The 25,136-nt window shown below is 44.0% G+C and overlaps 1 protein-coding gene across 5 annotated transcripts; it reads left to right on the top strand.

Moving 5' to 3' along the window:
* The first annotated feature begins 17,657 nt into the window (after nt 1–17,657).
* Nucleotides 17,658–24,805, top strand: LOC133886738 (dof zinc finger protein PBF-like). 5 transcript variants are annotated; one of them, XM_062326541.1, is made up of 7 exons: nt 17,658–17,776; nt 18,164–18,288; nt 18,937–19,055; nt 19,606–19,695; nt 20,781–20,910; nt 22,954–23,043; nt 23,614–24,805. In XM_062326541.1, the coding sequence occupies exons 5-7, from the start codon at nt 20,866–20,868 to the stop codon at nt 24,553–24,555; spliced, it is 1,077 nt and encodes a 358-aa protein (XP_062182525.1). In that variant the 5' UTR covers nt 17,658–17,776; nt 18,164–18,288; nt 18,937–19,055; nt 19,606–19,695; nt 20,781–20,865; the 3' UTR covers nt 24,556–24,805. The 5 variants fall into 5 exon arrangements, with proteins under 5 accessions (XP_062182525.1, XP_062182523.1, XP_062182524.1 ...); XM_062326540.1 differs by lacking the exon at nt 17,658–17,776 and adding an exon at nt 17,991–18,012; XM_062326539.1 differs by lacking the exons at nt 17,658–17,776; nt 18,937–19,055 and adding an exon at nt 17,990–18,012.
* Nucleotides 24,806–25,136: the final 331 nt, after the last annotated feature.

A 25,136-nucleotide genomic window follows, 5' to 3' on the forward strand; every position in this document is an offset into this window, starting at 1 on the left:
AGGGGAAGAGGGTAGGACAGGGGAGCTTTGCTGGTGTTGAAGAAGAAGGGGGCACCAGCGAGGGAGGAGGAAGGTGTGCTAGAGTTCCAGAAGGGGAGAAAGGAGGCAACTTCTCTGGTGGGTGTGGCGCTCGCGCCAGGAGGTGTTTGGCAGAAAGAAATGAGAGAGATGGGAAAGGGATAGGGTTAAGATAAGGGATTAATCTGTACGATTGGATCTAGATTCAACAGTCTAAAAAATAACTCAATCAATTTAGAAGGAGACCCAATATAGTATACTTAAGAAAGATTGATATCATTAGTGATAATGATCGGTTGGTGCTGATGTCCATCCTTTAAAGTTTTCTTCCTTTTTTACCAAATTTGAAGGGATTGAACATGAATGCTATCTATGTGGGACCTTACTTTTACGTGCATGGTGCAGTGCAGTACGATGCTCCTTTATCACTGTTTCCTTCTTTTGTATCTATAATCTATTACTATTGCATGTGAGAAACCAAGCTGACATATATTTTAGTTTATTTATGATAAGTAATTCACAAGTTTATTGAGTTGGTTTGATAATATTTGGTATTGCATAATCATGGTTGTGTTTGTCTATGTTTGAGACTAACCAAAGATATTAGAGTTGGAGTTTTGTCTCTGAGTCACGAATACACTGGCTGGATAATCCGACGCTGGAGAATTACAAGTGCCGGATGGTCCGGTGTACAGAAGAAATTTACGCCGGAGGGTTTTGAGTCAGAAGAGAAAACTCAATACTACACGTTGGATGGTCCGGCGATTGGATCTCTGCACGTCGGATTAATTTTTCCAGTTTGGTTGCAAATGGTGTGCCTGGTGAGGATGTACACGCCGGATAATCTAGCAATTGGATTTGTGAACGCCGGAGAATTCACCGGAGCATATGTTCCAAAGAGGTTGCAAAATGGCTTGTCTAATGGTTTGCATTCATTGGATGGTCCGGTGTTGAAGAGTTTGCAACACCGGATCATCCAACGTTCATGTCTGAGATGATCATTTCGACTGAAGATTTTGATTTTGACTAATCCATAATAGAGTTGGAGATACGTGTTTACTTGTCTTATGATGTATAGGTGATGGATACAACTTGGTGATCGACGACGGGATGATCGGGGCTAAGCGGGGTGCTTGGTACCGGACGATTAAGGTGGCCAGGCGGACTTAAGGGTGATGCTAGCTGTACACGTGGTATGCAAGCAGAACGTGAAAAGATGGATGAAGACGGTGTGTTGACAAAGTCAAGCGAAAAATACTAATGCAAGTGACAAGGCAGCCCGAGAAAACAAGAGAGAGAGAGACTTGCCGGCGGTCGAGATCGCAAGATGAAGTACACGCGTTGACATCGTGTGGCTTGGTTAAGGTGTAAGTAAGTGATAGTGAGTCACGCTTTGAGAAGCGTGCAAGACGGTTTCGTGGTTTGGCCTCAAAATCGTGGAAAAGTGTGAAGTGCATATGGTATTATGGCGAAGCTTACGTCAATATGAAGCTAAGTCATGAAGGCGCACCGGCCGTTCGATGGACGAGGAAAAAGATGGATGAAAATGTCATTGGTAGTAGGTAGGAGTGTATTGGAAGAGAGAGATATTTTGGGAACAATCTAGGAAATTTAAGGGTCAAGAAACTTAGGCTATAAATAGAGGGAGAGAGCTGGTTGAGCCCTTTGAGCCATCTATTTGAGAGTTATGTGATAGGGTTCTAAGAGAGGGAGAGAGGAGTGCTTAGCCTATATATTAGGTGATAGCTTTTGTATGCAAAAACACTTTGTAATTCATCGAAAATAGGGTTTTTCTCTACAAGAAATGAAGTTTATATTTTCTCTTGTGCTCATATTCATCTTCTTCTATTTTTTCTCTATTGGCTCTCTTGCTTGGTTGCAAGTTTCTTAGTTTTCGTTGTAATTTTTATTTTTTTTAAACTGAAAATTTTCACCTTGTTGAAGTTGTTCTTTTTGTTGCTAGAGTGATAAGAATCACATATGAGTTGGTCTTGAATCATCCTTATCTTCTAGATCTATTAACTTGGAGAATTTCTTCCTCCAGTTCTCATTTCTTTGGATCTAAATATTTTTCATTCAAGTTGTAAGAGTTTGTGAGCGATGACACTTGGATTGGTTTCTCATAGAACCTAGTGTTTAGATCCATCTAGTGGAGCCATAGTATTTTCATGATTATTGTGATTTTCTCTTGTTTCTCCAAGTTTCTTGCTTCTGCTCTTTGTTTTGAGGTGCGTTGAGTGTGAGAAAATAGGAAAATACTATTCAAGAATTTAGTGAGGCACCTATTCACCTCTTTCTAATCGTCGTTCTTGGTCTTACAGTCTTTCTTGCTTCCCATCACTCTATCACATATGTGTATAACACACACAACCGTTGTGTATGGCACACACAGAGCATATCCACTGAGATGTATGACACACACAACATATTCACTAAGATGTTTATTAAAAAACCTTTCTATGGGAATCTTAGCAAACATCTCACTATTACAGGATGCTTCATTTCAGACAACTATAAATCCTCACACCAAACGGTTTTTTGTTATGTTTGCCATAAAGTGTCTATGAAGACCCATATGTGATAACAGATATTATAGACAATTCTTATGAAAAGGACCATCTGAAATATGTGATGTCCAAGTGATCATAGACAATAAAAACCGACTGTCATGTCAAAGACCACATACGGTTTATTTCATAAATTATCTACTTTGTATTCATGTCACATACTATTCTATGTAGAAATTATCTGCTTTACGTCTCATATAACAAAGTGTATATTATGGCTCATTTTCATAGTCGGTTTAAGCATAAAACTTATTGTATTATGTTTAATAGGCATTATTAAAATACACATGCATTCATCATGCGCAACATATATACACTTTGCTATTTATTGCATATCATAGTCAAGTCCGAAATGATACAAGCTAGAAAAATATTCATTCGGTGTGCAATCTCCATTTTGGATCAATTCATACCTAAGACAGAGCATTACAATGGTATTACTTTTACAATCAGTTAGTATGACTCCCCCTCTCTACTACTACAAAAACTCTTGTCACCTAGGGAGAGATCAGTTGAATTAAGAAGGGTTGAGTTAGAACATTTCTAAAGCATCCGCATGGTTTACATACCTTATATAGCAAGCACCTAGGTAACCATAAACCTATTCATGACATATGTTTTGCAGGGTTATATTTCCAACTCCATTACATTGTTATTTATCTAGATTGTGAATGACATTACCTATTTTATCTATTATTGCTTCCGTTTCTTCTACATTGTCTCTAATTGCACTATTATTTGCATCTCAAAGTGACATATTTTAAAGCATATAAATTTCAGTGAGGTTAATTCTTCTCATAGTTTAATGTCTAAATTTGCAGTGATATTCCATCTTATGCTCAATTTTTCATGAATTGATGGTTTCTGCATCTTGAAGCGTTATGGTGACTGAAAAAACACTAGTCTCAGGTGTCAAGGAGGCCCACATTGAGCAGCAATCCACCCGGGTTGGGTGATATGTTCTCCTGCATGTTTTCATCATGCATATTTACATGCCTTCGGTTCATGATTGATGTTTCTTCTTATGCCTACCCTTATGTTTGACATTCAAACCTGTAGATGAAGAAATTGCATATTATGGCATTCAGGATTTGTAGAGATGCACCTTAGAAAAATAAAAAAAATGTTGTTTAGATTATTTTGTGATTTTGATGTTGCGTTACTTATTCAATGCATTGTATCAGATTAATTGGAATAGGGAAACTTGGTTTCAGTATTCAGGTTACTAAAGGTTAGCTACAAGGAGGTTTGAGGCAATATAAATGCCAATAGTGTCTCCTGATATTGGATACCTATTTGGATGATCTTGTAAGAGTAAGATTGGTATATTCAGATATACATTTCCAATAAGATACATTACTAGGCTTGTTGTTATTAGTAACTATCTTGTTGTAGACTTTCGTTATATATGTTTAATAATGTTTAGAACACTCCCCCACATTGACCTTTTTATTTGCTTGTTAAAACCACTTGATGTCATGAACCAATGTCAGTTTGTCTTCTTTCATTCATATCCAAAGTTGGTATGTCTTCCTTTGGTTAATGTGACAATTTCAAGTTTATTTATGAATTGTAATTTTTTTCTATAAATTCTCTGGTCATTTTTTTGGGCCAACTGAACTAGAATCCCAAATTATAGCCTGATCGCATACGGCTCTCACTGTTCAGTTTGTTGTCAAGTGTAAATTGTCCAATATGCATTTTTCAATATATAGATAATTGATTAAAACATCTATACCTAATCGGTTAAATCATGTTTGCGAATTTTACCTATCTTGGAAGTTCACTTAGCAATATAATGTCTATTCTTATATACAACATATTCTTATCGTTAGCATAGCCCAACTATACTAAAATCACTACTACATAATGAGTCATCAAAAATGGTTCATGACACCCCATCTACCACGGTTGTGCACCCGTTTCCACTATAGCATTTATGATAAACATAATTAATAGAAATGGGTGCATAACTGTTTCGGATAGGGATATTATTGGACACGGTTCAGAGATGGAGCCGTTTCGGATAGGGATATTATCGGACACGGTTCTAATATGGAGCCATTTGTGATAAGTACATTATCAGACACTGTTCTGAGATGAAACTATTTCTGAGAAGGACATTATCGAACATGGTTCTGAGATGAAGCCATTTTTGTAGTTCATTATCGAAAACGGTTGTACCTAAGAACTGTATCTGATAATCCCCCCACCCCCCAATGACCAATTGTTGGGACTGCATATCCCCTGCACACATTCAAAACAGCAGCAATATATCACATATTTTCCACAACATGACATTAATATACCACGAGTTCGACATAACAAGTCCAGAAGCACAAATCCGACAAGTTCAACAACATTAGTCCACAAGCACAAATCCACAAGCACAAGACCATATGCACATGACATAAACTGCAGACTAAATCAAGTTTCAACTATGGGCTTCCGGCAAATAATACTTTCCTTCTTTGTTGAGGACCTCTTGGTTGATGAAGCTGCAAAGTTGTCCTCGAATCCATTGCAAGTCCTTTTCCTGCAAGGCAGTAGTGGGAATACACCACTGCGGTTTGTCCCCCTCGGCTTGAAAAAAGAAGATATGAAATTTCATACAGCATGTGTGTGTGTGTGTGTGTGTGTGTGTGTGTGTGTGTGTGTGTGTGTGTGTGTGTGTGTGTGTGTGTATAATGTGTGTGTGTGTGTATGTATGTATGTATATGGAAAACAGAAATAAAGAAAACAAACCAGAATATTCGGAGGCATGGTGGAAAGTAATGCTTGCATGTACCAGCAAGTATAGAAGCCACATTGGTTGTTTCCTTGGTCCAGCTTGTTGCACTACAAGAAAATAATTGACAATCATAACTAACCTAAATGTCTGTGAATAATATGTTACCACTGTAATAAAAGTTGAATAGGTTCATAAGGTAAATTAAGAATGACTTCATGACATCCATAAAATTGTTCCCATCCATTTTAGCTTGCATCAACTCTATACTGGTATAGCATACCGGAAAACTGAATGGTGTGACCAATGATTATTTAGTAATTAGCTATTACATATCGAAAAACTGAAACAATGGTAAAGCTTTGCCTTGGCATTCTGGCATTTGCATGTTCCTTCTTCTAGTTGGACAAACATTTCCCAGGCCCTATCAATTGCAGTTGTAATAGACTTCATGGATTCTCGAGGATAGTCCTTGAAGTCTATGTAAACCACCGAGCTTGTAGTTAGATACATAAGAACCATTAGCCAGTGCCATTTAATCTGGGAGTTGTAGGCTCCTACAGTGTAATCTTTTTCTCGGCTAGTGACTAGAACCTTGAAGATGTAATCCACTACTGCTTGCATGTTATCATTTGCCGCGTTCTCATTGATGAGGCCAGGGTCCAAGAATCCCACCTTTTCTGTGTCAAGCCGGGCTTCTTCGATCATGTACAATGTCCACAATCTCATTAACCCAACGTTGAGCTCCTTGTATTGGTAGAGTAGGTGGAGGTCATCGAATGTTATCATGAAATAGTTGTCCTTGCCAAGAAGCTCCTCATGCGAGATGAAGCCAATGATACATTGCGACAAGTCCTTGCTTTCGTTACTCCTCTTCATGTACCACCCATGCAGTTGGTAGGCAAAAGTCATCAACTTTAGAGAGGCGTTGTTGCCAAAAGGTTTACCCCCAACTTGTGTGGATATACTTGAGGTTAGTCCTTCTCCTTCTCCTTCTCCTTCTCCTTCACCTTTTTTGTGGGCTTCACAAGACTTGCAATGCTTGGTTCAGAGAAAGATTGACGATGCTTCTTCAGTAAAGGTGGTTGCATGGCCACCATAGGAGAAGAGATCTGAGGTAACTGGTAACACTGGAGAGAGTGGAGCTTGTGGTGATGGTGGGTCAAAGGCGATGTCACTCTTGGGCCATTGGATGAAATACCGAATAGCCTTCCCAAGTGTTGTAGTTTCATCGTCTGGTAGAGACTTAAGTTTCACAATTCTGAAAAATGGCTCCACCCAATCCACTGAGACCTTTGCATTTCCTGGATATATCATCACAGTGTGGATCACATTGCCTTCGATGCGTGGGTAGGCCATCCTTTTTGCTGCATCCATGGGTTGATCACTAACAATGGCCTGCAGCGTGCAGGGCGTAGGCCCCTATAGAACAAATGCATGCAGGTTACATACTATCATGGGCCAAAACCATCCATCGTGTAGTAAAACATATCTTCACTGCAAACCTGGATGTCATCGACAGGATAAGTGCCCACAAGTTGAGTGGACACACAATTGCTCTGAAGCTCATGTATGGGGTGGCGTGCTCCAAAAGAGGCAGGCCCACCCTGGTGTGACTGGGTCAGGCAGTCTATCTTTTCCTCCAAGTTCAATATGTGCTCTCGGAACTCAGCACAAACCACCTCGATCAATTTATTCTCATGATCTTCCATTTTCCTCTTCCTGCTCCTATAGGAATCGGCATCCAGAAACCCTGTCTTCCAGGTGGCGTACACGCTAACACTGCACATGCGGCCTAGGTGCTCCGAGCAACCAAGTGCTTTGGTTAGCACGTTCTTCCCTGTCCAATCGAATGGAGCCTTGTGAAGATTCGGCAGTCAACCGGCACTGCAAGGGTGAAGCACTTGTTTAAGTAATATGTGGAGAAGACATGGTCACAAAACGACATGTATGTAACACAGATTTATTACCATTTCTTGGGACACCTCATGGTCCCCGAGGTTCTTGAGGATGAGCTCACCCGTAGGAATTTTGGAGGTCCTCCCTCGCACCCAGTTCTAAGCACGCTCGGTCGCTATGTCGGAAAATGGCAATTCTTGTCCTTTGCAGATTTCCTGCTCGTCCTCCCTTCACCATTCCTCAGCCTTACTATCGTACCCAGCGGCACCAAGTATGTGGAAGTTTGTATTATGTGACTGGATTTCCTTGTGAACTTGGCTGATCTTTGAAAATTCATCCGTCGACCTTGATTGCACTAAGATATACCAGTCATGTCGTTGGATGAAGTTGTACTTCTCACGAGGCGACTATCCAACTAGAGCATAAAACTTGGTAAACTTATGCTTAAATGCCTTAAAGGACTGGTCAATTGACTTCATTGCCTTGGACCGTACTAAGTCCTTATATTGTTCGTGGATCTCAAACTTTTGCAAAAGGTCCTACCAAAACACCTCCTCCTCAGAATCTGCAACTGTCTTCCATGTCAAAATATTGATGTTGATCCTCTCCTTAGCAATTACCCCACATGTTGTACGAAAATGCTTGGCCGATGAGGGAGGTTGGATTGGGTTCTCGGTTTGTGTCACTTCAGTGATACAAAATAGGCCCTCGGGCATCTTGTTACGGCCACAGCCACGCCTTTGTTGTACCTTCACCACAGATGGCAAAGGAACATACAACTGCATTGACACATGTCGTGCCACATCTTCACTTTCATCAGATGAGTTCCCTTCACCGGCAGGGTCAAAGTCCTCATCCTCAAGGTCCGTTCTCTGGCTTGGCACTATCTTGTATTGATTGACTCGTGTCTTCTTGTTTTTCTTGGGTGACTCATCCAAATACTTGGACAAGCCAGCTGTGGCATTCGGGATGCCTAGTTGTCACATCCTCTCAATATTGCTCACGATATTCCTACGCTGACCCTCTTTGAAAATGTCTGACAAGATCAAGAAAAAAAATTATGGATTACAAATGCATATATGGTCAGAGTATTCTTTTGTAGGATTTTTAGTCTAATCAAGCTAAATCTGAGAGGATAATCTATACATATTAGTTCTTGATATCTTTGGTTAAGCTAGATAGATATGTACTTAGGTATATATTGACACTATTATGAAATGCCCTATAAATTTCTGCCCAATGTATTGCATAATAAAATCTGTTTGATTAGATATGGAAATCAAAACTATATCTTGGTCCATGGCTTCTCTTGTAGGATTGTTAGTTTAATCTTTCTTGTTCATTTTCTAAATTTTGCATTGTCTGATTTAAAGTCTAGAATTAAACACAGTTGGTTAGAGTATTCCTTTGCACCTAATGATGGAAGCTAAAAAAACTTAAACACATTACTAAGTGGTTCCAAACAGATAACTAAGTTGTTAACTACTATGTATTCATTTGATTAGATATGGCAATCAAAACTGTACCAGCGTCATCAGCAGTAGCGGTCAGCAGCGTGGTCGTGGCCGTTGGGGCACCGGTAGCAGTGGTCAGCAGCATGGCCATGGCTGTTGGGGCATCCGCAGCAGTGGTCGATGGTGTGGCCGTGGTTGTCGGGGCACATGCAACAGCGGTCGGTGGTATGGACTTCGAGCCCTTCCTCAGCCCCGTCATGGAGCCGAGAAGGAGGATAGCGAGGGGACAGTGATGAGGATGGCATGTGCAGAGTGGAGGAGGCAGCATTGACTGGAGGGCGCAGAGGGGCGAAGGAGGCAGCATGGAGTAGAGGGCGCGGAGGGGTGGAGGAGGCAGTGTGGAACGACAGTGCGTAGGGGAGGAGGAGGTGGCAGCGTGGAGGGGCGTGGAGTGGAGGGCGTGAAGGGGCGGAGGAGGCGGCGTGGAATGGCAGTGCGTAGGGGAGGAGGAGGAGGTGGCATGGAGGGGCATGGAGTGGAGGGCGCGGAGGGGAAGAGGTGTCAACGACGAGGAGGGGGAGGGAAAGTAGATGGCGTCGGTGAGGAGGAGGGGGAGAGCGAGGTGGAGGGGGAGGGCGAGGAGGAGGAGGAGGAGGGCGAGGACTTAAGCAAATTCAGGCTAGGGTTCTGGCACATTAGTGATCCAGATATGACAGGTGGGTCCGATAAAATTTTTGAATGTCGGATGATCCGTTGATGACAAGAAAGAACGTCGAATTGAACACCGTAATAAAGCCTAGGAGGATGTGAAAAAGGGCCAATTTGAAGATATGAGCATCGGATGATCTGGTGATTGCTAGAGATGAACGCCGAACTATTTTTGGAAGAACATTGAGATATGCACGCCAGATAATCTGATGATGAGAAAAACGAACTCGCCGGAGGATTGCACAGAGACAAGAGAAAGGCTGAAGGATATATGAGCACTGGATGTTCCGCTGAAGAAAAGATTGGGAATGACGGGCTATCCTGTGAGAAGAAAAAGATTTTGCTGAACTAGAATCTCTCACTGAGTCCAAACTTCAAATAAAATACACAACAAAAGCACATGTTTGGACCAGATTAGAGTGAATAAGTTACCCTCTCAAACACTCATTTGAAAGTCAAATCTAATGCATTGTTTCTATTGAACAATAAACCCCTCTTTATGATCATTACAAACACATGTAGCTTCATCCCTTTCATTGTTAATTCCTCATCTGGGCTCCTCCTTCATCACTTCTGGCTAAGCCAATATTCTGAGGTCGTCTCCTGTAGGAGGTAACTCATCATATTGGTTGTAGTCTTCCTCATCCACTACGTTCTACATTCCTACAATCGATCTTTTACTTGGGAGAACAACATGGAGCTTTCTGTTAGCTTGGTCGGTGACATAGAAGACTTGAATGGCTAGGTTAGCAAGTATGAATGGACAATCTTTATATCCCACACATGACAGTTCCACAAGGGTTACAACATACTTGTCTACTTGCACGCCCTGTGTTGCTACCCAACGACACTTAAATAAGGGAACCTTGAATGCCCCGAGTTCCCAGATTTCCTCAATTAAATCGTAGTAGGGGCTCTTGTGTCTATTGTTGTCGTATGCATCTACACGGACCCTACTGTTTTGATACGTGCTCTTTTGGTCCTAGGATTTCGTGTAAAATGTGTAGCTGTTGATGTCGTACCCTTGCCACTTCACAATAGAAGAGTTCGGCCCTCTTGCCAACCTATTCAATGTTGTACTTGAACTTTTTGTCAACTCGGTGTTGTTTTCGAACCGCATCCTTATCCATCGGTTGAACCACCGCTTGTGCTCTTTTGCAATCCAAGCCTTCGACCGATTTCAATTCTCTAGGTGTAGAACATCCTTGTGCTCATTGATAAATGGTTCCACTTCAATCATGTGTTCCAACACTACAAAGTGTGCCAAACTAAATTCTTCTTCACCGAGATCTAGTATTACTTTCTTTCCAATGGTCCCGATACCCTGGAGTTTTCCCTCATGGCGAGACACATGCACACCTATTGGTGAAGCATCTTCATGGTAATCAATGCACCACTCAATAACCTCCTCGGATGTAAAACCTTCCACCATGCTTCCCTTTGGTCTGTACCGGTTCCGTACATATCCCTTGAGAGCACCCATGAACCGCTCAAAGGGGTACATCTGATATAGATACATAGGGCCCAACATCTGTATCTCATATACTATGTGAACAATGAGATGGACCACGATGTCAAAAAATGTTGGAGGGAAGTGCATCTCAAGTAGACATAGAGTCTCAACTACTTCAACTTGCAGTTTATCTAGCTGCTCAGGATCCATGGCCTTCTGCGCAATCTTGTTGAAGAAGGAGCAAAGCCTAATGACCGTGTCTCAGACCATGTCAGGCAAAATATTCCTAATTCCAACACGAAGCAACTCCGTCATCCTGACATGTCAATCATGAGGCTTCATGCCAGATACCTTCAAATTTGGCATCGAAACAAGCTTCTTTATATTGGATGAATATCCATATGGAACTTTCACCCCATGCAAGAACTCTCATAGACTATTTTTCTCCTCCTTCTTTAGAGTGTACGAAGCTGGGGGGCAATACAAGCTGCCATTCTTTCTCTCTCTTGGGGATGTAGCTCTTTCCTTATGCCCATTATTTGCAGGTCTTTTCGGTAGTTCACTCCGTCTTTTGTTTTGCCAGAAATTTGAAGAAATAAAACAAATAAAGTCTCACATACATTCTTCTCCAAGTGCATAACATCAATGGTGTGCTGAACGTCTAAGTGCTTCCAACAAGGTAAGTCCTAAAATAAAGATTTCTTCTTAAAGATGGGCTTTGTCTTCCCACACGTAGTGGATGTGCCACCACTCTTTTTTCCCAAAACAACATTGATATCCCTAACCATTTCATACACCTCCATACCAGAACGTGGCCCTACAGCTGATCCTTTCTCCACCTTCCCGGTAAATTGTTTCTTCAGTTTGCTATATGGGTGATCCCTGCATAGGAATCTGCAATGACGCATGTACACATGCTTGTGAGAATGCTTGAGGCTAAGGCTCGTTGTGTCATCTAGGCACGTGACACATGCATCTCTTCCTCTTATTGTCTATCCTGACACATTGCCAAGCGCAGGATAATCATTTACTATTACGAATAGCATTGCATGTAGAGTGAAGTACCCACGCTTGTACCCATCCCATACCTGTACTCCTTCATACCACAACTTTGCAAGATCATCCTTTAGTGGTTGTAGGAACACAACGATATCGATCCCGGGTTGGCTCGGGCCGAGGATAACTAGTGGCATCGTAATGTAATTTCTCTTGAAACAAAGCCAGAGAGGCAGGTTATACATCCAGAGAAGCACAGGCCAAGTGCTATGTTTGCTACTCATGTTTCCAAAAGGATTCATTCCATCCGTACTCATCCCAAACCTTATATTCCGCACTTCATTCCCAAAATCTAGAAAGTGACGATTGATATTCTACCACTGAATAGCATCTGCGGGGTGTCTTAGCTTCCCATCTCTCTTACGCCTCTCACTATGCCAACGCACTTGTTTGGCCTCCTTTGCTTTTGCAAACAAACGTTCCAAACGGGGTATCACTAGGAGATACCATATCACCTTACATGGTATTCCTTTATTCTTCTTCTTCTTATTCACAGAAATTTCCCTGCACGCGTCATTGTCCAATCCATCCTTATGTTTGTACCGGGGAGCTTTGCACACCAGACATGCAGTCAAGTCTCCATACTCTCTCCAATACAGAATGCAGTTGTTTTGACATGTGTGAATCTTCTGTACTTCCAGTCCCAAGGGACAAAGTACTTTCTTCGCTAAGTACGTGTTCTCAGGTAAGACGTTGTAGTCAGGAAGCATTTCTTCAAGAGATGTAATAGTTCTGAGAAACTATAATCTGTCCAATGATGTTTTGCCTTCAATTTCAAATTTTCAAGCATAGAAGACAATTTTGAGTATTTCTCATACCCAGGGTAAAGCTGTGTTTTCTAGTCCTCCTTAATATGAAAAAATTTGTCAAACTGTCTCTCAATAAAGTTGACCTCAGCATCTCATAGCATCTGCTCCATATTACAGTCTTCATCAAACATGTCGACATTGTCGGACAACTCAGCACCGACGTCGTCAGCCAACTCATCTTCTCCATCGTCGACGACATTCACACCTTCCTCTCCATGCTCTGTCCAAACTGCGTAATTACCCATGAAGCCCCTCTAGATTAAGTGTTCTTGGATCTGCCCTGAGCTTCTCCACATCTTCTTATTCTCACTGTTGATGCATGGACAATACATATATTCCTTGTTGCTACTCTTCATATGATCTTTGGTAGCAATTAAAAATCCATTCACGCCATCTTGAAACTCCTTTACATATCTTGTCTCAATGTACATCTAGTTTCGATCCATCTACATGATACGAAGTCATCATTGGTAAGTGAGCATTAATCAATAAATACATATCTAACAATTTCCTCATAATTTTAATTTCAAATAAATAACCTTTCCCTATGAACCCTAGGTTTATGTCTCCTCTAATTCCACTCACAAACTACATACTTGCATCAATTGGAAGCTCAAATATATCCCTTCAATCCATGAATCAATAAATAGCATGGAAATTAGAAGTAAAATGAGAAAGTATTGCTAACCTTGCCACACCAAAAGCAAGTAGAACCACCGACTCCTAGCTCAATTTGAGTTCCTCTTCAAGCCATTTGGGCAAAATAGCCCCCACCCGAACAGAGCAGTCCCGCCGGCCTCCACTACTCTGTTCAAACAGTGGTGGTTGGGGTGGGGCTGGGCCTTGGGTTATCCGAAATGGTTCCTAACATGAGCCATTTCAGATAGTATTAGAAACGATTCCTAACATGAGCTGTTTCTGACAGTATCAGAAATGGTTCATTTATGGAGCCGTTTCGGATAATTCCACCCGAAACAGTTCATTCTCTTTCTACCTTTTGAGAAACAGCTCATTCTCTTTCTACCTTTTGAGAAACGGCACTTTTTAGTAACCATTTTAGATATTTAGATCTGAAACAGCTCTATCTGAACCGTTTCTGAGAGGCCGTTCATTATGTATGTTTCTATAGTAGTGAATGTTAACAATTCATTTAACTAATGGAATAACAATTCATTTGCATATATCCTAGAAGTTAAATTTCTTTTTTTATATCATTATACATTAACTTCCCGACAACATAACACATAAGATACAACACTATTGGTTTCTGCAGGTGAAGTATTTCTAATGTTCACATTAGGGTATCTTTTTTCTAGAAGAAAATATTGAGGTATCTAACTTTTATTGTGTTTCCTGGAAGTTTGTATTCTCATGTCTTTGATGTTTAAGTGGTGGTCCTTTATATGTTTAGCTTAATAAATAAATGTTTTGAATCAGATAACTAGAATTTGGTCGTCTGTATGTGCACAATTAAGAGTGGCAATGGGTCAGGTCGGGGCCGGGTGGAGCAATAACGCATCTGACCTGAAATCTAACTTGGACCTGAAAATTAAATTGGTTGTAAATCAACCCCTGGCCCTGGCAGGACCTGAGACCCGACGAGAGCCGAGAGGCGCACGAGCGCACAGCAGGCAAAGCGGTGCGGCCGAGAGGCGCGCGGCTCATGCGTCGCCACAGGTCACCGAGCTACTGCGTGCCATCGAGCAACTCCAACCTCTGCATTGAGCAGTTGGAGTCGTGGGAGCTAGCAGCGCTGCAGTGGAGGAACGCATGCCAACGACGGCGCACTCGTGCGAGAGTTGACAACATCAGTGCTGAGCAGATCTGTGCAGTGGATCTACGGATGGTGGAATCATGCGGCAAACCCTTTCTCCCGGCCAGTGATGTGGAGGCTAGGACGATTGGCCTACAGCTGTCGAGCCGATCCCGTTCGGGAAGACTGGAGACATCGAGTAAGGCCAAGCCAATAATGGGCCACGAGATTTCGGGGTACCCATGGGTGTAAAAACAAACTTGAACCGATAGCCTCATGGGGCGGTTTTTACACCCAAACCCGCTCCCGCCAGGTCTGAAATCCACGGGCCCCAACCTGTTGCCACCCTTATGCACAATCCTTCTCTCTGAATTTTGACCCAATTTCGTCATACGAGAGCGGGAGCCCAGCTCCCAAACCCACAACGATGCCTAAAAAATAATGGAAAAAGTCAATTTTGCCTCCCTCAACTATTGCTCAAGTCTATTTTTCCCCTTCAACCGCAAAACCAGATATTGTTGCTCGCTCAACTATCTAAACCAGATTTTTTTTCCTCCCCACGTGGTTTTGACCCTGGATTTGTCCTACGTGGCTCACATGTGGCAGTGGCCACCCACATGTCAGAAGACACGTGGCATGAGTACGGGAGCGATGGGCACTGGCCCGGGAGCACCGTGGACCGGGTGTGCGTGCCTGCATACTAGCGACTCGACTCATATGCACCACATGCACGATGAGTTGAGTAATGGCTCAGATGGGCACGTGAGCGGCCGACGGAGATCGGCAGTGGTGCTGCACTTGTTTCAGCCACCAGCACCCATTCGGCGGGGAAGGCACTCGGGCTCAATTGCTCCGGTTAGGGCATCTCTAGGGCAAGGCAACGCGCATGGAGGTGGGAAGAGCACGCGTGGTTGCCGGAGATGGGCCAACGATGGTGCACAGAGGCGAAGAGAGAGGCGGCTCGGCGTGGGAGATATTCGGTGAGCTAGGGCTCAAACTGAAGATACGGGGAGTGAGTTAGAGTCTACTAGATGGTGTATTCAGAGTGGATTGGAAAAAGAAAGGCCAACGGTGGCTAGCGGCGGCGATGAAGCTTGTCGGGTGTCCGATGTGGCCGTGGAAAAGGAAAGGGATCGGGTTCAATTGGGTTCAGTTCGAGCTAAATCTAGATGTTGTGGTGCATGAGTTAGTGGCTTGGGGATCAATGCTTGCCAGGGTTGAGCTCGCGGCGGCTCATGGTTGGCAGCGGAGGTGGCGACACGGTGCCGACATAGCTTGATGAACGAGGGCGTAAATTGGAGATACGACAAGCTAGATAGAGCCTAGGAGATGCTGGAGAAGAGGGGAATTGGATGGAGCCCTTACCAACGAGAAGAAATCAGGCTCGGCGGCAGCAGTGGTCCGATTAGGGCATCTCGGCTCAGCCAAAATTGGACCCAGGGAAGGGCAAAAACGGGATCGGTGTGTTACCAGGAGCACAATGGTGTGCTCAGTTGGGGCAACGGAGCATCGGGGAGGGAGTGGAAATGGTAGTCGGAGGTGGAGAAGAAGAAGTAGGGGTGGAGGTTGTGGCAGGTGGTGGCGAGCTTTGCGTCGACGGAGGTGTTGAGTGGGCTCACGAGGTGCGCACCACCCTGGCGGAGGAAGGGGAAGTTGAGGCAGACAGAGGCGTATGGCGAGGAGGAGGGCGGTAGAGGCGGGAACTGCAAGAAGGAGGTGGCAGTGCCTCTGTGGATCCACGTCGCCTCTGCTCTGCCTGCCATGCCGATTCTGTGCCGCATTGCCGCTATCAAGTCACCCTAGAGCTCCGTCGTCGCCTGTTCACCCTCGCTCCCCAGCTGCCGAAGCATCATCGTCGTTGAAGTCCTGAGGTCGCCACCACCCTCACTCGTCGAGAGCTGCCTCACCCCCTCTCCGACCTCCCTGTTGCTCGAGGTGAGATCCTCGTCCGGCCCTGATGCTCCCTGTCACTCGCTGTCGAGTTCCGAGGCCGGCGAAGAGGTCTCCACCCAACTCTGACGACGTTGCGTGCCCAAGCCCCTATGCCGTCTCAGTGGTCGACGTAGGTCACCATCAATCCGAGCCATTAGATCAAAAATCTGTGGTCAAGATTAGATCTAGAACTCACCCTTTCACCAACCAATCAGGAACCATCACGTATCCTTCATAATTCCAGTCAGTCAGTTGCCCAGTCATTATCCACCTTGATCCCACGTGGCTGCCACGTGTCAGCCACCTCAGCCTCAGAACCCAGTCGGAATCATATAGTTGTCGCCACTTAGGATGAAATCACCATAAAAGCCAGTTAATGAGGTAAATTGCACCGGTTTAAATAATTGGAGGAGGTAAAATATATGGTTTTATTGTTTGAGAGGGATAAATAGACTCAAGGAATAGTTAAAGAAGGCTATATGAACTTTTTCCAAAAATAACCTGCTCCTCTCCGCCTCTTGCTCGTCTACTCTGAAGCTCGCACAACGGACGGGTGCCTCCCGGACTCCACTAAGGGCGGACGGCCCACCTCCCTAGAGCATCGTTTATGTCGGGTGCTGCGGCTCGTATCCTTCCCGGGTTGCTACGGGTGTTGGACCGGCGGCAAAGACCTTGCCAAGGGCGGAACCAGCCCTATGCCAAGACCCAGGCTGACTTATTCAAATATAGGTTGGATCTAAAAATTTCTGCTATTTTTACAGTAATTTTAATAAATATTTAGACCCATGCCCCGGACTGAAGCCCAGCTTGCCATGTGCCTGGTCCGCCCCTGCGGCCCTGCAACGGCCGGTTTGCGCGAGGAATCACCACAGCAGGCGCCCACCAGCGCAGGCAGTTAGCAACTCACTCCGGCCATGACTCCGCCGGCGCCGTCCTGGTTAGCAATGGCGCCATCTCCCCGCACGCTCCCCCTTCTGCGGCTTCCTTCCTCAAGTCCACCCCGGGCGCCTACACCACCGCCCGCGGCCTCCTCTGGTGGCCCCGCCTCCTCGTCCGCCTCTCCGACTCCGCGTGCCTCCTCGCCCAATCCCACCCTCACCTTCTCGGCCTCCCGGAGCCCCGCCCCCTCAACTTATTATCGGGAACGGCTGTTCATTCTCTCGTCAACCCCTCCGCGCGGGTCGCCATTCACGAGATGCAGCGCAGGCTGCCGGTGATGGAGGAGGATTTGGCGCTCACAGCGCTGGTTAGGGGAGGCGATTCCGGGGACGGGCTGGACGTGTTCGTGCATGTGGGAGCGTATACGCCGCCGGTCTTCGAAGAGGCCGGGGCCAGAGTTGCCGTGGCCGGCAGGGGAAGGGAGGCCGCCTCCGCAAAGTACGCGCCCTGGGTCAGGTCGGTGGGTGCCCTTTCTGCTCTTTCTTCTCTTGCTCGTGCAAAGCTTCAATTTTTATGGCACTTTTTGGTCTCCAGGTTTCAAAAGGTGAGATTTTTATGTGTATTTATGTGCCCTGTATGGCTGTATCAATGTCTTTACATACACAGATACAGCCTTTGTCCCTTCGATTCATTTTGATGGATCATTTATGAGTCCGTTTCCATATCATAGAAGAGTCTAGGATCGAACACTGAGAGGTGATTAACAAGCAACCTTATGTTTTCTCGCAACAGAATCCTCTGTAAAGAAAAACAAAGCTCTTATTACCTCTGGGTTGTGGATACTACAAGTTGGTGTCTTCTTTTTGGGTTCGTATGACGGCTTATTTCACATTTTGGGGTGATGCAGGTTGCAGGATGAGGAAGAGCATGGAAAAGATAAGGCCTCCTGGTGTAACTGCGCTCTTGTTGACTAATGATGGGGATCACATTCTTGAAGGCAGTGTCACTAACTTCTTTGTTGTCTGCGAAAAGGTGAGTCCCTAAAGCCATGTCTTTTCACTTGAACGATAAATGGACACATTGTCTATGACTTAGGGCTCCTGAAAGCTTGTGATTTTTACAAATTAGGTTAAGAAGAATTGTTGCGCATTTACACTTACACTTATACTGAATGTGAATGATATAGAGTTCTTGGTACTCATACAGATCAATAGTCTCACGTTATTGTTGATCAGAACAGAGAATGAAGAATATTAGTAACCATCTGTGTAATTGCAATGCACAATTGAAAGTTATATGCATTTCACAAATTTTCTTTTCATTGGTTCTGCTTGGTCCATGTGAACTTTTGACATCTGCTAATAGCAAGTTATTTGTTGCAGTATCAATGCCACATAAATACATTTATTAGAGTTTAGGTTGAAAGGATGAACCTTGGTGTCTTTCTTTGCATTAATTTTAGTATGGTCCAAGGAATGACCAAAGGCAAGGATCTTCACACTTCTCAGATTTTGTTATTGTGTTAGTGTCTGTTTTGCTTTGATCTGTCTAACAGCACCTGCAACATATTGTCACGCATGGATTTGCTTTATGCATTGTTGCACTACTTTTTGAACCCAAACAAGTGTTTTTCTTTACAGAGGATTTTTTTTTTTGTATAATAACTTTTACTTTCTGTAGGAGAAACATCAGAGAAACGGATGTTTTTCTAATGAAACATTGGCTACCAAGTTTGAAATGTAAACAGCTCCACTGAGTGATGGAATCCTCCCTGGAATTATACGTCAGATAGTGATAGAGTATTATTCTTTGACTGCTTTTACTTCTACGTACTGTAGTTTTAACTTCTCAAATGAATGAGCAGATAGTGAAGCAAATTTCAGGGTACTGATAAAAATAGCCCCTAACTCATGTCTAGATTTGAGATTAGCTTCCTCCGTCTCACAATTTTGCACGCTGTACTTACTTCCCTTGGTCCAGTGGACATGCACTAGCTAAAGGATTTTGCATACCTGAAATTGTGCAAAAAGCTCCACTAAGTGATGGAATTCTCCCTGGAATTGTACGTCAGATAGTGATAAGATTAATATTCTTTGACTGCATTAAATTTTATGTACTTTGGTTTTAACTTCTCAAATGAATGAGTCGATACCGAAGCAAATTTCAGGGTTCTCACAATTTTGCACGCTGTACTTTCTTCCCTTAGTCCAATGGATGTACACTAGTGCAGACTAAGGGGATTGCGTAAGTGGGAACAATTGACACTGGGATTTTGACTGAGCTACTATGAGCTAGAGATAACCAGATTCTGAAGTCCTGTAACAGAAAATTTAATTTTGTTTGGAGCAGGGTATGCCATGATCTTGGTTGGGATCCCAGTACGAGAGGTCTCTCCATCATGGTCCAAGCATGAACTCTGGCAAGAGGCTTTTGTTACAAGTAAGAATATTCTCTCTTGGTTAAGAAGCTCCTGCTGGTACATCATGTTATGTGCGGCATTACCTACAGCAGGAGGAGATGCAACAGAGGCCCTAACAAAGACAGAATTGATGGCGGCTGAATAGGAGATAAGTTAGTTTAAAAATTCAGATTAGTAGAGATAAGTTAGAGAGTCGGATTAGGATAAGTTAAATAGCTAGAGTCGGTTTAGGATTTGAATTCGGTCAGGAGAGATGGATTCGGTTAGGAGAGATAAAGGAGTTGTAACCCAGTAGGACATGTAACACAGTAGGATTCAGTCAAGGCTGGGCTCTATATATAAAGAGCAGCCGGCTCCCCTTTAGGGATTAAGCAATAAATCAATCTAGTTTCTAACCTTGATTCTCTATTATCTCATCTCCCTGCTGTGCTGATTTCCCCACCTCTGATCGACGCCAATCCGGCGTCTGCACCTCCACCACAGGCAGAAAACCGGCCACAGATCGGCCAGTGACCTCCCACTCATACCCAATTCAGTCACTCCCCCACGGACGTGACACACCATGACCTTGTTTTGAGCTTTGAGCATGACCTGTTGCTACTTGATATATGATATGCTGCATAACTATAACAGGTAGCTTAAGGCTTATCCGGCATGTTGAGTCAGTTCAAGTGCCTTTATTGTGGGAGGACATACCTGGAGCGATGTATCTTTTTTTTGGGGGGGGGGGGGGGGGCGTGAAACAATTTCTGGTATACAATACTTATTTCTTCATTCCTTTTGGTAATATTATAGTCTGTTTGTAACCTTGTCAAAATCCAAACTAAGGTGCTGGATGCATTACCACACAGATACAGGTTAGTTGTCTTAAAAGACCATAAAATTTCTTAAACTACGGCCAGCTGATTTATTCTCCTTAGCCTGTGTGACGTGTCCACCAATTTTATATCCAAATTACACGAAACCACTTTTTTTAATAATATGAGGATTGCACAAGAATAGAGAACGTTGTTTTCTTACTATCTATTTTCATAGCTATATGTAAATAAATAATTTAGAAGCTCTTCTTTGTTGCACTTTTGTGACTAACTCTCTCACCTTGTAGAGGGAAATATTGAAGAGAGCAAGAACAGAGGAATATGACATAAAAGATCTCCTATGAGTTCTGAATGTTATGATTAGTTCATTAAATGGTGCTGGCTTTGTTTCTTCCAATCATTTGTTATTCAAAAAAGGTAAGCACTATCGTTATAGTCATTTTACTTTTGATGAGGTTTTTTGAGATCGCATTCCTTTATAAGAAGAATTCAGACAATTTAGGTTTAGTGGTTTCTCAAAATAATTCATTGCTTTTGTGCTTTCATATGTTCTCTAACCAAAACATGTAGGAGGTAGGATATGGAAGGCAACTAAACTTATAAAGACTTTGCCATTTGATCAGAGTATGAATAGTCTAATGCATATGATAAAACTGGATGGAACTGAGCACTTGCTTGGCTGGCTAGGCATGCCATCGAGCTCCACTCTTACCCGGGCTTGAAACCGGTGCCCACCTCTTAAGTGCAAGCCAGAGTTCCTGGCATAATTTACAAAAAAAAAAGGGACTAACAGAAGGTGTGACTTGCCACACTTTTGGGAAAAGAAGTGTGGCAAAATGTGGGTAAGCAACCATGCACACCATAAATATTAAACATTTCGTGGCTAACTTGGACTAGATCAATTGCATCTGCTCTGAGCCCATGGACTCAAAAGCCAACCAGTTGTGCTACTCTTGATGTATTTTTCATGGCAGGATTGAGGGTGGAGTTGCATAGCATACTTTACGAAGATGTCTTCCTCTTTTGTATGCTCATACTCCCTCCGATCATAAATACATGTTATTTTGGAAAAGGCTTGGTCAAACTTTTAAAACTTTGACTAACAATAGCTTTCAAAATATTTAGTTTGGAAAACTTAAAATCATGTGTAGATTTGTCTTGAAAAATATTTTCATAATATCACAAATTAATGATTTTATAAATATATTTTAATAGAAAATAGTGGTCAAAGCTATGCATTGAAGACCGTGTCTTATCCAAAACGACATGTATTTATGACTGGATGGAGTAATTTTTTTCCAAGGGAGTATGAGACATCTTGTTTTCCAGTTTCATTTATGCGATGTTCTGACAACCCAGGGTTTGAGGACTTTAGCACACCTGTGAATATTTCTGTGTGATGACATTGCAGAACAACATATTTTGCCAGGAATACTAAGATCCAGATATTCTTGTCCCTTTTTTCTCCTTATTTTGTCACGTGATATAAATATGAATGTGATCAAAATCTTCTTCAACTTCAATTGAACTAAATTTCCTTCGAATTTGTATTCACTGGTATGATTAGGAGCGGTTCTGAAGGGGTTTTTTTTGGGGTGTTGGTTGGGGCCAGCTGGACTGTCAATACTTGTCTTGATTATCTCCTCTCTTTTTTCTATTGCATCCAAACAGAATAGTTGGCTTGCAAGGCATCGATGGGTGCCGTCCATGCATGACCATCTCTTGTCATGTGTGCTGGGCATGTATGCCGCATGCATTATCAGGTAGCTAGCAGCCACGCCGCGTGTTTGCTTCCACGGAAAACCGGCCTGCCGTTTCCATTTCACCACTAGCTACCTCCATCCAACAGCCCTCACACCATCTGTCCATCGCTCTCCCTCTCTATCTCTCTCTTTGCAAAACAAAAAAATTGGGTGTACTTCTGTACACCCTTGACCCTACGTGGACCCGCCCCTACGGCATGCTGCATGCGTCGCTAGCAGCCGCGCCGCGCGTTTGCTTTCACGGAAAACCGGCCTGCCGTTTCCATTTCACCACTAGCTATCTCCATCCAACAGCCTTCACACCCTCCGTCCATCGCTCTCTCTCTCTCTCCCTCTCCCTCTCCCTCTCCCTTTCCTCTCTCTAGAATTGAAGGCATCCCTCACAGCATCTCTCTCTCTAGCTAGGTAGCAGTCTTTCTCCAGTCCAGAGACGAAAGAGGGCCAGAGGCTAGGGGATCCTGGCCAGTAGAAGTACTCTATCGATCGAGCTCTCCTTCCTGGTGTTCCATCTGTCTCTACAGCTACAGGTTTGATTGATGGATCGCCTACCTTTTTGGTCTCTTTGCTTTGGTTCGTTTGGTGGGTTGGTGCCCGTATATATATGTATCATTTTTTCAATAATGGAAGCTTTATTAACTCACATCGTTGCATCATGTTCATGCATGTATATGATGGATGTGCCTTATTTGCTAGGTAGTTTGGTGGATTCATGGACATGATGATCTCCAGCGCCAGCAGCACTGCAGCATCTGCTGATGCTCACCACCACAACCACCAGCACCAGCAGGTAACAATCTTGATCAACTCCTTCCTCACTTGCCCTCCGCATATCGATGCGATGCAGCATGCAGTACTCTCCAGTTTATTGACTTCTGTTTCGATCTGTTGGGTGAACCCGATCAATCGATAGATCCCAAAGATGTTAGCATTTAATTTCTTTAATGGCTGGAGTGTGGAGAGAGGCGCGCAGGCCGGTTCTGATCTGTCGTGTTCTTGTGTGCTTAGCACAGATTAGGCCATTAAAAGGTCTTGAACATTGAGTTATTGTTGCTAATTAGGCCTCGTATTTTAACTTTAACCCTAGATTAGCTAGCACATCGATCGATCACATGCATGCAGCCTGCAAGTGATGATCATGCAACATTGTTACTATTGTGCACTTTACTCATCTCCAACCCCGGCCCTGGCCCCGGCCACCTTCATCATATCATAGCATGGCTTTCAATCTTTACTTACACCTTTAAAATCAGCTAAGTATGGTTATTCTGTGCTTATGGTTTGAACATAAATTGCACCCTAGCTAGCTAATGGCAACCACACATTATATATGTTAATTTGTTGTTCATCTTTGCTGCAGGATCCGATGGGCACTGCAGCGGCATCACTGCAGACAGAGGAAGGGAGGACTGCAAAGCAGGCACGGCAGGTGGCGGCCAGCGGCGGTGGCAGGGAGCGGAAGCCTCGGCCTGCGCATGATCATGCGCTCAAGTGCCCGCGTTGTGAGTCCACCAACACAAAGTTCTGCTACTACAACAACAACAGCATGTTGCAGCCGCGCTACTTCTGCAAGGCCTGCCGCCGCTTTTGGACCCAAGGTGGCTCCCTCCGCAACGTCCCCATTGGTGGAGGATGCCGCAAGAGCAAGCCCTCCTCCGGCTCGTCCTCCTCCTCGGCATCATCCTTGCTGTCATCCGGCTCAAGCTCCATTAAGATGAACAACCAGCAGCTGGTGCCGGGACAACCCATGGTTCCTGTCTCGACGGACTTCCCCAACGTGCTCCCGACGTTTATGTCGACCGGCTTCGAGCTCCCCAGCTACTACATGCCCTCCGCGCCGTTGTCCTTGTCCAACCCACCTCCGGCGCTGGCTACGGGTTCTGGGACAACGGCCTCATTTCTGGACATGCTGGGGGGAGGGTTTCTTGATGGCAACCATCAGAACAGCGGCTTCTACGGCCCTACGATCAACGGGATGGCGATGCCGCTGCCACCGTCATTTGGACTTGGTGTGATGCAGCATCAGCATGGGCCTAACAATGGTGATGTTGCTGGATCAGCTGGAATACTGCAGGTTGGTGATGATGGTGGTGCACATCAGCAGCAGCTGGGATTGGCACATAACATAGATGTGATGATGGATAGCAACAACGGCGGCGGCACAAGCAAGGACTGCTACTGGAAGAACAGCAATGGTGCGGGTGTGCCGGGCAGTACCAGTGGTGCTTCTCCTGTGACTGCAACTATTAATAATAATCAGTGGCAAGCAGGAGCAGGAGCAGGAGCGGGAGGCCTCATCTGATTCCGACCTAATTAAGCTAGCTAGTGCAATCATCATGCAGCATATATGCTTCATCCGTCATGGAAGCTCAAGGGAATGTGTAGTTAGAGCGTTTGTGGTCATGCATGATGTCAAGTCATCATGCATCGCATTTTTCTTCATTTGCATGCGTACATGAGGTTTGTCATATCGCCATTACTTAGTTATGCTTGTTTTGGATAATTTTATCTCCAGTGGACTTAATATATTCCTCTTGTTTTGTTAATTATAGTTTTTTTGCTTCATATGTTATTCCTTCTTTTAGTGTAATGATTTTTCTGTGTACATATATTAGTTTGGATCAAGGGGTCGGTTTAACCCGCTGATAGCTACTCTCAACCACCGAAATTTGAATTAGATTTCACAAAAATTAGGGGCTAGAGTTAGGGAATTTAGGATTTGCAATGGGGATTTACCTGTGCCCGACAGAGTTAGAGGGGTCACCGAGGAGGTCCGTCGGCTTGATGGAGGTGGCTGGCGGGAAGCAGGATGGTGAAGCCACCGCTGTAGCGAAAACTTACCGGTGGCCGTGACGGTTGACGGGAAGTCTAAAGTGGTTAGGA

The sequence above is a fragment of the Phragmites australis genome, chromosome 12 (assembly GCF_958298935.1).
Source record: "Phragmites australis chromosome 12, lpPhrAust1.1, whole genome shotgun sequence".
Lineage (NCBI taxonomy): Eukaryota > Viridiplantae > Streptophyta > Magnoliopsida > Poales > Poaceae > Phragmites > Phragmites australis.